At 41.0% G+C, this 12,915-nt stretch overlaps 1 protein-coding gene across 3 annotated transcripts in view; it reads right to left on the bottom strand.

Moving 5' to 3' along the window:
• LOC131686227 (dual specificity tyrosine-phosphorylation-regulated kinase 2) overlaps window positions 1-12,915 on the bottom strand; it is a 40,414-nt gene that overhangs the window by 15,627 nt on the left and 11,872 nt on the right. For all 3 annotated transcript variants that reach the window (XM_058970474.1, XM_058970475.1, XM_058970476.1), the window contains exon 3: window positions 2,474-4,874. In XM_058970474.1, the coding sequence (XP_058826457.1) occupies window positions 2,474-4,493 (2,020 nt within the window). In that variant the 5' untranslated portion in view covers window positions 4,494-4,874. The remainder of the gene's footprint in view (window positions 1-2,473; window positions 4,875-12,915) is intronic.

Below are 12,915 nucleotides of genomic sequence, written 5' to 3'. Positions count from 1 at the left end.
GCATTCAAAAATACTTCAAATAAAATGCCACCCAGGTCTTCTCAAAATAAAGTTGGTTAGAAGTGACAGTTTTTTCTATCGATTTTCCCGGAAATAATAATTTAGAAATGGTAGATTCTGAAAAAAGATTTTCCGGGAAACGGCACATTAAGAGGAAATGATTTTTCGGGAAATGGAATTCCGAAAAACGTCGCGCATCAAAAATTAAGTTTTATTCGTATGTATATACGTATTTGAAATACTGCCAAGCGACAGCATACGTCCCTTGCTGTTATGCCAAATGAAAATTATGCCAACCCAATTTATTCCAAATGATGTGCTCACATTGCGTGGACACCGTTGAACAGACGTACCAGTTCGCAAAATGACACAGAAATCATATCAGACTTGATCTTGCTACAAAGCTAGTGCAACGATCCTCACTGGTGTCTTTCAATCTAAAACCGTGATAGCCTTTTCTATATCAAGCAGTAATTTGCAGTACACTCGTTCCGTGGTTGCTTGTTGCCAGCCTCTCAGGACACTAAGACTCCTCCCCTGATCTTCTTTAACTTGGTCGATCCACCTTGCTTGCTAGGCGCCTCACCAGAATGTACTTGTTGGACTAGTTAAGCCACGTTTCGTCTTCCATCTGCACCCGCCGCAGATCATTCGCAGCACCATCCGTATGAAAACGAGAAGGCCGTTGGACCTCCCTTAACATCCAGGTTTTGTTGTAATCAAGCACAATCGGTCTAATGAGAATTTTGAAGATGATTAACTTTGAGCAATATCGTACTTTGTTCGACCGAATGTAACCAAATAAAATCGAACACCTCGATGTCTTTGCCATCAATTCACAGTGTGATGAATCTTCCCTTCAACCTCTTGATCTCATGTATTTTGTCCTCATTGCTTTTACGACCAGTCCAATCCTCGTCGTAGACGAAGCCAAAAAGCGGAATAAACTACCTGGACATGGTACCACTTGTGCCAATCCTCACTCTTCTTATCACACCTTCCAAAGCGATATTATACAAGAAAGCCCATTGACTTGCCGTAATGCTCTCCGAGGTACAAAAAAAGATCTCACTTGCTTTTGGTGGTGGCGACATTTAGGAATATGATCGCTCAGTATCCAATCCTCTGGTAAAGTATCATCTTCCCAAATCTTCTAAATCACCCAGTGAAGTGTTCTCTCCCAATGTCTCTGTCCGTGTTTGAATAACTCACATGTCAGTTGATCATCTGCACTGCTCCTAATCACAAGTCAGTCCTATGTTCTAAGGGGTTCCCTCTACACAAGAGGCTGACTTGCGATAATAAGCATTTCAGAAGCTTTATTATTTCTCGATCCCCCCATCTGCTCGATTACATTGATTGTTTGAAGTGATTTATGTTGAGATAGATCATAAGGCATCATTACTAATTGAGGGTAATCACTGCTGTTCCCAACAGCACATTCAAAAATTTTCGACAAATTTCGCGTCTCTGGTGAGGGCTCTCCCTTGTCCCTGAGTGCGAGGGGATACGTTTTTCAAATACAGCACTGGTTGTAGTTCTGCGTAACAAACACACCGCACGCTCTTCAAGTTTTCCAACAGTGCCCCTGGCCTTGACCTTCTTCCAGCTGCACTCCATCGCAAGTAATTGCCATATTCTATGACATTCCCTATTTACATCGAACTGCCTTGTACTTGTAGACAGTTTTTTACCGACGACCTTTCACCGTCATTCGCAAACCTCTGCGATGATATGCACTTCTTAACGTAAACGTTCTCCATGGTGGTCCTTAATTCATTTGCGATGTCTTTTTTGGAAGTTTACATTGAGCTAAATTTTTTTTAAAGATTTTCAGAGGGACGTGCACTCTGTGCACTAGCGCGAGTGACGGAAGGTAAAGAAAAAAATCTTTCTAATTTAAACAGTTAAACCCGAAAAGATACCGATCGCCTCGATCATTGACAGTTACAGTGAATTAACTGGTTGAAAATCACACGAAACATTGATGATTAGTAAAACACAAAATATGTAAATGGCTAAGATAACGGTTCAGACGATCCATCTTGAGTCATCACTAACTATTGTAATAGCATGCAGATAGGGTATTAGTGAAATCCATTATTGTTTGCCCAACTGAGTAAGTACATACATGATTCTCAAGATCGAACAGTGATCGTAGTCGAGATGAGCGAGACATTATTGTTTTAGTTTGCTTGGTAAATGACATTATTTTGTGGAGTCAAAATGGCAAGATATGCTTGTGTTTCGAAAGAGATAAGTGATACCACACATACAGGCTTAGGTCACAGAGGACAGCAGAGTATAGAGTACGACATTGTGGGTAGTAGCTGTTGTATGGCCATAGCAGCAGATGTGTTTTTTTGGTAGTAGCGCAGAGACGACATGACGACGAACGACGTACGAACGAACGCACACAGCAGCAGCACAGTGTATGGATGGGTGAAGGATAGGAGGAATTAACTAAACTTACCATATTCTGAAAAGGAAGTGGATGCCAGTCCGGGATTGGAGGTTAGCGAAGACACCGCCTGTGGGGAGCTATTCAGAAGTCTTTTCTTGTCGTTTGGATTGTATGGAATATCGATGATCGTGGTGGCCGCCGACCGTCCAAGAGTTCCCCCAGCGCCCATGATACCGATTCCACCGATGGCACCCACACTCCCACTAACAGCTGGAATGCTGATCGCTGATGATGTCAGCGATGCGGATTGTAACGACTGCAGCGAGCTCGAGTTTCCATGATGCGAAGCCACCAGCGAATTGCAAGTGGAAGTAGTCACCAGCGAAGATGCTTGCTGATCCGCATATGCATACGCGATATTCAGCACCTTGTTCATATGGCTATTTTGACAGTTGCTAGAGGTGGAAGGGCTATTCGTGGTAGTGATAGTTGCCACATTTGGCGAAGGCGGCAACAACCTTCGAAACCAGAAGTGATTCAACGCCGTTTCTGGTGTCATTCGTAACGCAGGATCCCACCGTAAGCAGCGCTCTATAAAATTGAGAAACAGAGGATCCTCACAATTGTTCAGTGCTTTCACCAAATTACGAGATCCGGGTGGTCCTCTCAGTTTTCCCCGTCGGGAAAAACCACCCGTTAGCATGGTGGTGCCATCATCCAATGTCTTCACATTACAATACCGTGGATAACCTTTAGCCGAAATAAAATTTTTCGCCCGTTTCGAATTTTCGAGCATTTTTTTCGGCGGCATACCGATCAGTTCTATAATACATGCTAACTGATCCGCTTCGTCCTCCCCGGGAAGAAGTGCGAATCCGGTGGATAGTTCTGCTAGGATACAGCCTAACGACCACATGTCGATGGCCATGTCATATTTTGCACCCAGAATCACTTCCGGCGCTCGGTAGAACCTCGACTGGATGTAGGTGTATACCCGTTGATGCTCGAAACAAGACGAGCCGAAATCGATCACTTTGATACCGGAACGCCCTTGCTGCTTCAGCAGCACGTTCTCCGGTTTCATATCACAATGTATAATCTTATTTTTATAGAGTGCATCCAAACACTTTAGCAGGGAATGAGCAAATTTTCGAACCAACTGGATGCTAAAGCCCTGGAATTTATTTTTCTTTATAAGTTCGTACAGGTTGATGTACAGCAGTTCGAACGTAATACACATGTGGTTACGAAAAACGAAATAATCGTACATGTGAATTATGTTCATGGAGTTCATCCTATCCTGCGACCGAAGATGCTTCAGAATGCGGATCTCTTCTTGCGCTTGTCGATGGAACCGCTTCTCGTTCCGTACCATTTTTAGTGCTACATGCTGATGATTTTTATGATCGTATGCTTTTACCACCTGACCAAAGCTTCCTTTGCCGATAATTTTCAACACCTCATACCTATACGCGATATGGTCATGAGCGATGTGTATGTATGAACCCTGCTCGTTGTCGTACTCGGAATTACTGATCCCTCGTCGCTTTTTTGCGTTTGCTCCGATAAAGTAGATTTTCGGGTACTGATAAATCTCGTGATGTTCGTATTGGGTCAGTTTATCCATGTACAGCATCATCACCTCCTGGGGAGTCTTGTACTTGGCCCTTTCGTATTCTTCCCCCGTAACACTGGCACCACTCCCAACACCGCTGCTGCTACTACTGCTGAGTTTGTCACTAGTCTGCACTTTGTTATTGCTATTGCTATCGTTATTATATAGGCTACTACTACTGCTATTGCTCTGGTAGTTGTTGTTCTGCTGCTGGTGTTGAGCTGCCGCAGCAGCAGCTGCTGCAAACAGGGCACTCGACGGATTGTTGACTGCTGCCGTTGAGAGCAGATTCGAGGCGGCCACTGCAGCTGCCGTCGTAGCCGAGGCTAACTGCGATGGGGTCATCGTGATTGATTTATCCGACATGAGCGATACTGCAGCCACCGCTGATGAGGAAGACGATGCCGCTGCCGCGATACAACCATTTGCATCCCCTCCGGTCGTCGTTGTCGTTTTAAACGTTATACTAGTCATAGCGAGTTGTTCGTTTGTTTCGTGGTTGTGATTGAGCGCTCCCGAATTCGTCTACGCCGTTCCCATTCAGATATATTTATTCGCGTTCCTTACAAGCTAGATATCACATAGGATCCTCTCGTACGGATGTTCACTTAAGTAGCATTATCCTTGTCAGATGTGTTTTCGCTTTGTTTGAACGTGCTAAAGACGATCGCTTCCCGGCCCGTTTGATCGTCGCTTGATTGTAGCGAACGCCTGCATGCATTTGTTGGGCGCGGGTTGCGAATGATAGTACTCTTCCTTGCTAGGGTTTAACACCACCGGTTCGAGTCAGTCAAATCAGGCATGTGTCAATTACTTTTTTCCTGTTTAGCAGCCTGAAGGTGTGAATGCAAACATCTGCGACAAAAGAGAAAATGAAAGAAAAAGTATTAATGAAATGGGTAAATATGCGTTTCTTTAAGAAATATATTCAATTGGTTATTTACTACCAATCTGGCAGGAGCATTTATTTACAATTCAACTTATCACTACCTGGCGTTTATCTGGTCAGGTTGGCTATCTTATGCTAATTTCGTTTTTTAGATCGCTCTAGGTTCGCTCGAAACTGTCTTGTTTATTTATATGTATTTTGTAAACATTAGAGCAAACCTAGAGCGAGTTGAATTTAAAACCGTTATCAATAATAGACTGCGCTGTAGAAAGGATATTTATTTTCCGTCAGCCTTTGTCCGCACACTATTCACTATTCAAGTCAAATAGAATCCTCCGGCACTGGCGCTCCGATGCGAACTATCTTATTTCGCATTCTAGAGTTTTTGTGTCTTCAGAAAAGTTTTAGAACGCTCATAACTATTAAAAACTTGTCGAAGATGCCTTAGTTCTATGTCTATAAGCAATAAAGTTATAGCGATTTCACTGAATTTTAAGTTTTTTTGTGGGAGCACGTCGTTTGACATAAGTCCATTTGGCATAAGATCGTTTGACATAATGTTCATTTGGTATAACAACAGGTGACCATGGCTTCGTTTGGCATAATGGTCGTTAGACATAATTTGAAATATACATTGAAGTCTCTGTTATATTAGGCATTGACGCCTAATGTGGCTACGCACATCGCTTTAAGATCAGTGCTGTAAACTAGTTCATAGCTCCTATATTTGAGTAATCCGGGAGTGGATAACCAATTTGCTTTCGAGGGCGGGTCGGCGGCCACCTCGCCCGGCGGATCCTCAGCGGTATTGCGTCGCTTCGGATCCTTGGTCTCAGTAATGCGACAAAGCCAAGGTCTATTTGGTATATAGGTACATTCAAATAACTGCGAATGTTTGAATGAAGAATCAACTTTTATGTTTAAGTAAACCGAGAAACGAGCAGATCAACAGTGCGAACTTATTTGGCATGCGCATTAAAAGAACCGCTCATGTTTGAAAGAAGGAACCAACCCTTAAGTTTGAGTAAACCGGACAAACGAGCTGGATCACCAGTTTACTAGCGAGGGCTATTTGGTATACAAATTTAAAGAACTGATCATGCTTATGTTTGTGGCAAACTGCTGCTGTTGTTCCAAACACTACAAAGCCGGTGATGTGGTCCTTCGCTCTCAGCCGACAGCAACCGGGAAATTGCAGCAGACTAGATTGACGATGATGATGATACACAGACTCTGTGACCAATTCACCAATATTAAATTAATAAATCATCCGATTAACCCATTCGAAAAGGATAATTGTGCCCATTTCAAAAATGTTTAACATGTTTTTTTTAACGGGCTGATAGGACTGCAGCTTATAGCTTGAGGGATCTCGGTCCGTCCCGCAAGACAAAATTTGCAAAATCGGAAGGATTAGCGACTGTCCGCCAAATAAACACCGGTCCTCGGGAGGAGGACTAAATTTTGCGCCTGTTTGTCTCGAAGTGTGTAACGTCAAGTTCTCTATTTTGTCTGGTCCAATGTATCTTGCTCCTAACAACGCGTGCTAAGTCGTCAGTGATGCAATTAAAACTTCGCATTGATTCCGCTTCTATTTTCTTCCTGATCTCCTCATGGGTCCCCTAGGTCAGAAGCGGATCAAACGAATACAAACTATTTGGCGCAAGTTCAGAGCGTGTAACGTCGTGTCATCTAGTCTGTCATCCTATGGAACATCATCCTACCATCGCCTTGGGGTCAACGTCATATTGGCAAATTTCGCATTGAACCCGCTTCTGTCTCTTCCTAATCTCCTTTTTGTCTCCTAGGTCCGAAGCAGATCAATCGACTATTAATTGAAACGGTAAACATACTAGCAGTATTAGTCCTTACTCGCGAATACTTTTCCTTCAACTGTGCTGTTTCTTCTCTATCTTATAACATAACTCGATTATCCCTGTTCTAGTCAATATACATATTCATTACATTATGGACCAGGCAAACCCTTAATTTTTCTATTATTATTATCCTGAGTAGATATACCAGTGAAGGTATTTTAGGATTTCGTTAAAAAGAATCTCTGCCAATAAAGGCGTAAGCAATATTTATCCACATAAAGTTTGCTCGAAACGAATGTCTGCCTGGTTCGACTCGAACAGACCACACCGACCCGAGAATAGACCATGCCAGTCGAAGGCCACAGGCCCAGCGCCATTTCATACAGTGTCATTGTCATTTCTCAGCCCACCCTCTAGCAGACGTTCATCCGCCCATCTAGACTCTGTCAATATGAGAACCTACAAAGCCTAACTGTTCGTATGTGTTAGTCCGTTTAGATTTTGGTTTGCTGAAACGAAACAAGAAAAGCAAAATAATTGTGATTAGTGTCGTAGTTATAATAAATAAGTAAACGATTTCTCCTCTGTTGTCCGTTCCCTTGTTCGTAGTGCTCTCTCCTGTTCCTGATCTGTTTGGGCCACTGGCTTTCCGTTTCCTTGGCCGTCACGCTCGAACCGCACCAATCCGTTCATATCATGACGGGAGAAACAATTGAAAAGACAAAACAAAATAAAATGAAAATAAATGGACACCTGCTATCTGTGCCTAAATTGATGTTGCTTCTCAGTTTTGCACGACCCAGGGGGGACTTGGCCTTGATCCCAATGCTCTGTCACCGATGTTACGTGATATTCGTTATGGAATATTCTTTGTTTGGGGGCCATTCATAAACAATGTTGTACTTTTTTTATCCCTGATCCGCTGACACGTCTAAAATTCATTTTTAGTTTTTATCTCGTTACGTGACGCTCTTCCCCTATTGTCAATATCCATCATCATTTATGAATGGTCCCCTGGTGATATATTTAGAGCAGACAATCCAATGAAAAATGGATTGACAGGATTTTAGTGCGCTCTTGGCGCCTTGTGTCACATCTTCATGTTTGTTATACATATTAAGAATACCAAATCATGCGATGTGATGACTGGAAGATTAGAGAAGCAACTCCTCCCCTCCCACCCATTTCAAAAATGTTTAACATGTTCGGATTAAATATCAACAATTTAGGGTAAAGAACAATCAAAGTCAAAATAAGTAATTTGTTGTAAAATAACTCATTTTTAGTTGATTTTTCATAAAAAAAATGATTCAGCAAAAAGAATCTTTTAGTTTTATATGACAGATAAACTTCTCACGTGAATTTTATGCCTAAGGTCACGAAAATCCGATAACAACTGTTGATGTTATTAAGAGTGAAAATTGTCCTGTTTTTCTTTTGGTCTTAAGGCGTTATATACAAAGTTGTGGCGAAAAAGTTAGCTAAGTTCGTGAGTTTTTAAATGTGTTTTGCGCGAATTTTAGTTGAATGTCGGTCAATTTATACACTTCTAATGAATCTCATTGCATTATATCTTAAATTAGATTCATACTAACACTAACACAATCAATTGCTTATTCTCTCTTACACTCTCATTCCAAATGTACAAACGCTCGTGGCCTTCTCCCTATCATAGTTCTGGTCACAAACACGAACATTCAATGGCAATTATTAACACATACTTACGTTCGCGATCCCGCCAACGTCAAAACAGCCCGATAATTAAATGAACGTTTAAACAAATAGGTCTGAGGCTCTTTTAAACTTGATGTGTCCCATGCCAAGACTCCCGAAGATGCCAATATACCAAATGATCTTTGGCAGTCCCTCGCGATAATCCATGCATACCTACGCTCGCGATCTCCCAAACATGAGAACACCTCGGTGATAAAGTGAACCGTCCTGCACTTATAAATTTATAAACGCGGTCTCGAACGGGAACTGACAAATGACCGTGTTCGCGCGAACATCCATCGCTCACGTCCTGAAGTCTCGACCCTCGGTTCAAGAACCAATCGAAATTCGAAATCTACTTTATACACGCGAAGTCATATACGTGCTGGTACACGCGACAAATATGTAAACATATAAACGCCTGAGTCCTTCGCGATCATCCACGCACACCAAAACTCACAATCTCGCAAACTTGATAACACCATTGTGCTAAAGTGAACTTTTCAGCACTTATAAATTTACATCACATAATCATAAAATACAAATATTTGATATCAAACCCTATGGACAAGCATATTTTTATTTCTGGACAGCCAACAGTAGTACTGTTCGATTAACGTCTTCACCACATTATTCAAAAGAAATGTAAAAAAACCTATTTTAATCCACCTAGCGGTGCAATTGTGTCTTTCTCAATCATGAATCACGAGAATGTGTGCGTTGTTTATATTCATTAAAAACTTTTAAATGCATATATTACATTTCATTATTATACATCACATGACAACTATATACAGGAAAATAAATCATTATTCGAGTTCTAAAATTTTGAAAAAGAAAAAATAGCCACGGTAATATTGAACTGAAAAAAGGTGCGAAATCGGCAAAGTCCCAAAAAGTCGATTTTTATAAAAAAAATTTTTCGAGATAGCATAAAATCTCGACGTTTCATGCATTTTAAAAATGTTTGGCATCAAAAATACAAATTCGATTTCTGAAATTTCATGGGGTCCCCCCTTTGATACAAGTTTTGAGTTCCGGCTTATATGGGAATTTCATGTGTGACCGGACCGTTCAGTCTATATTTCCGGAACCATACAAGCGATCCGTGCGAAATTTTACAGACATCTGTAAGGATAATAGAGCTATCATTTGGGACTAAGTTTGTGAAAATCGGCCCAACCATTTCCGAGAAACTGATATGAGTTTGCTAGTTATGAAAGATGGCCGCTTTTCCCGGGCACTTCCGGAACCGTCTATGGTGATCAATGTAGTCAACGAAAGTTTGTTTGGCCGTCGGTGACCTAGAACTGCAAAGTTAAGTTATTTGAGAGACATTTTAGCGAAATTTTTACCTTTTTTGCTTCCATCGGGGTATCGGTTTGAATCACAATTTGCTATGTGATTGCACGCCACAACCCGTAACTCCGGAACCGGAAGTCGGTTGGGGATAAAATTTAACAGCCATTTACGGGGACGCAACATCTTTCATTTGAGACTAAGTTTGGTTGATTCGGTCCAGCCACCTCCGAGAAACCGATGTGACTGTTAGTCTGAATTTGGATACTTCCGCCGGGGCTTCCGGAACCGATGATGGTGGCCAATGTGACGAAAGAGACTTTGAACGGCTGTTAATGACCTAGTACTACAAATCGAAGCAGTTGTGGTCACATTTTGGAAAACATTTCACCATTATACATTCATTGCAGAATTTCTTAAAATCGACATTTTCTGCGTGATCGTACTCATCACCCTGTAATTCCGGAACCGGAAGTCGGATCCATTAGAAATTCAATAGCAGCCTATGGGAACGTTGCACCTTTCATTTGGGACTAAGTTTGTAAAAATCGGTTCATCCATCTCTGAGAAAAGTGAGTGAGATTGTGTTCGCGTACACACACACAGACGCACATACACACACACATACATACACACACACATACACACACACACAGACATTTGCCGAACTCGACGAACTGAATCGAATGGTATATGTCACTCGGCCCTCCGGGCCTCCGTTAAAAAGTCGGTTTTCAGAGCAATTGCAATACCTTTCTATTGAGAAAGGCAAAAAACAAGCTGAATTTAAAAAATACATTAAAATTTGTCGGAGTTATGGACCCTTCCCCGAGGCGTTCAAGTACACGGGATTGTAAAGACGAACAATTTAAACAACTATAAAAATCGGTTGACAAGTGTTTGAGATATCGTTCACGTTCACCGCTACGGTAATTTTCGAAAAACTTCATTCTGAGATAATCGCGTTTAATGTTTTGTGTTAACCTACAGTCGGTTGACTGTAATTTGAGATCTAGTCCATTGATCCTGATTAAATTTCGCACAGATATTTTCAAGTATGTACTTTCAGAATATGCAATGAAAAAAAATAGTTTTTTGGGCCCTAACTTTGTATATAACTCTTTAATACATGTTCTCTACTGTCGATTTTGCGGCATGGCTGTCACCACAAGTTTTTTATTAGTTTACTTAGATGTTCAATCTTGCTGGTCCAACCGACTGTGGAACTTTGGATTGGTGGTGCCATGGCATGCAGTGGAAGGATCCAAACTTTCAGTATCTATAACAAAAACAATCAAAATTAAAAGGTTCATTTGATTGTCACTCTCTCTCTCTCATTGCTTGAACAAATATTCTATGGCTGGATTTTTCTATAACTCTTCAAGACTATTAGTGGTATTTAGGAAGAACACATCAAACAAAACCGACTAGATCGTACTAAACTATAACGCGAGTGGCGTCATGAAAACTGTCAAATAGAAGTGTTGACTATAGCTTGATATAAATTATTAGTTTTATAAATTACCATCCTTGCAAGCAGAAGTTGAAAAATTCGCGTAATAATATATAGAAACTGTTCTTGCAGAAATGAGTATCGCTAAAAAAGCAATTTGGGTTAAGTTCAACGGTTTAGGTAGATTGAAACTGTCATCATTAAGCTTCCCGTTTCTCCACGTGTTGGCAGTCGATTTGTCCACCTTCCTGGTTAAGACAATTTCGACGGTCAATTATGATAGGCGAATTCCACCCACCAGTAATTCGTTTTATCACAGGCAGATAAAGGCTGCCGCGGATGATGTTACTTCAGGTTCGAGTGATTCTTTTATTTTTATATATGGTTGATTTTCCATAAAAACCATTTTTTGGGGTCGGGTCGGGATGGTCGCATTTTTATTTTTTGGGTTCGTACTAAAGTTATAAATGCAAATTCTTTCATGACAAAAAAAAATTAAAATGAAATTAATTTCCGTACAACCTGATAATTCATGAAATTCTAAATATATAAACTATGAAGCTGAAACTGAAAAACTGATATTTTTATTAAATTATTCAATGCTGATAATTTGACATATTCTCTAGCATTTTAGGCGAAATTACGTGTGATAATTAAATTCCGATTGATAAAACACATCAACGCAAATATCTACTCTCAGAAAAAATGAACAAACCCAATCTTTAAAAAAGCAAAATCAGAGCTGCCAAGGTGCATATTCATTGTACATTATATTCCTATACAGGGGGGAAATTCTCATCACCTGTTACGGATGTAAAAATGGCAACGGGCAACATGGGTTCTAATAAAGTATAATGGTCTAAAGTGTGAGTGTGAACACATAATGCGATTAATTTCATACATCTTTGATTGTATGTCTTATAGTATTCGTTCATTCGCATAATACTTTTCCATAGCTTTATCGATTGAGTTTGCTAATCCCAACTACCAGATCCCTGTTTTACTCTCGCGTTTTGGGGTTATATTGACGACAACATAGCATACGACAATTATCAATCACATGCGCATTGAAATTGCATGTAACAGCCGATTTCACTCCACTCTTTCGTTGTTCCATGTGGGCTTGACCGATCATCGGTCGGTTGCTGAACTTACTGCTCTCTGGGCCGAACAAGAAGATGAAACCTTTAATAACCCATCCAAGGGGAAGGTGGTTCGTGCTAGGGATGTTATTGACGGTGTAGCTAGGGGATAGTTGGGGGGAAAGGATGCGAACAAGTTCAGGTTTAGGCGCTCTTCGCGTAAGGCGAACGATCGAGTCATAAGTTCATTCTCTTTCTTGCTGCCTTCATTCTGCCGTTTTCCTACTTTTCCTTTTGTTGCCACTCCGTTGTATGCCTTTCCTGATCTGATCGTGTGGGATCTTCTCACGTGTATGGCACTAGAAGTTACTTAACTGGGCAAGAGAGTACCAGCAGCCGGCTGACACTGAACGAGAAGAAACAGGTTATTTTAGCTGTTTTGCCTACCCGACTCAACTACTTGCCTGAGAGTTTTGGTGACTTGTTTCTTTTCCTCAATCTGGGAGAATCATATTTCTCCTGAATAAATATTGAAAGTTTAGATCTGGGGTGAATTTATCGGGATCAACATGTGCGTACGAAGATGATGGTTCAAAATTGCAGGTGAAAGAAGCGACGGCTTCCGGTATTCCGAGATATACTG

This window comes from Topomyia yanbarensis, chromosome 2, assembly GCF_030247195.1.
Source record: "Topomyia yanbarensis strain Yona2022 chromosome 2, ASM3024719v1, whole genome shotgun sequence".
Lineage (NCBI taxonomy): Eukaryota > Metazoa > Arthropoda > Insecta > Diptera > Culicidae > Topomyia > Topomyia yanbarensis.
This window is presented reverse-complemented; position numbering and strand designations above follow the sequence as displayed.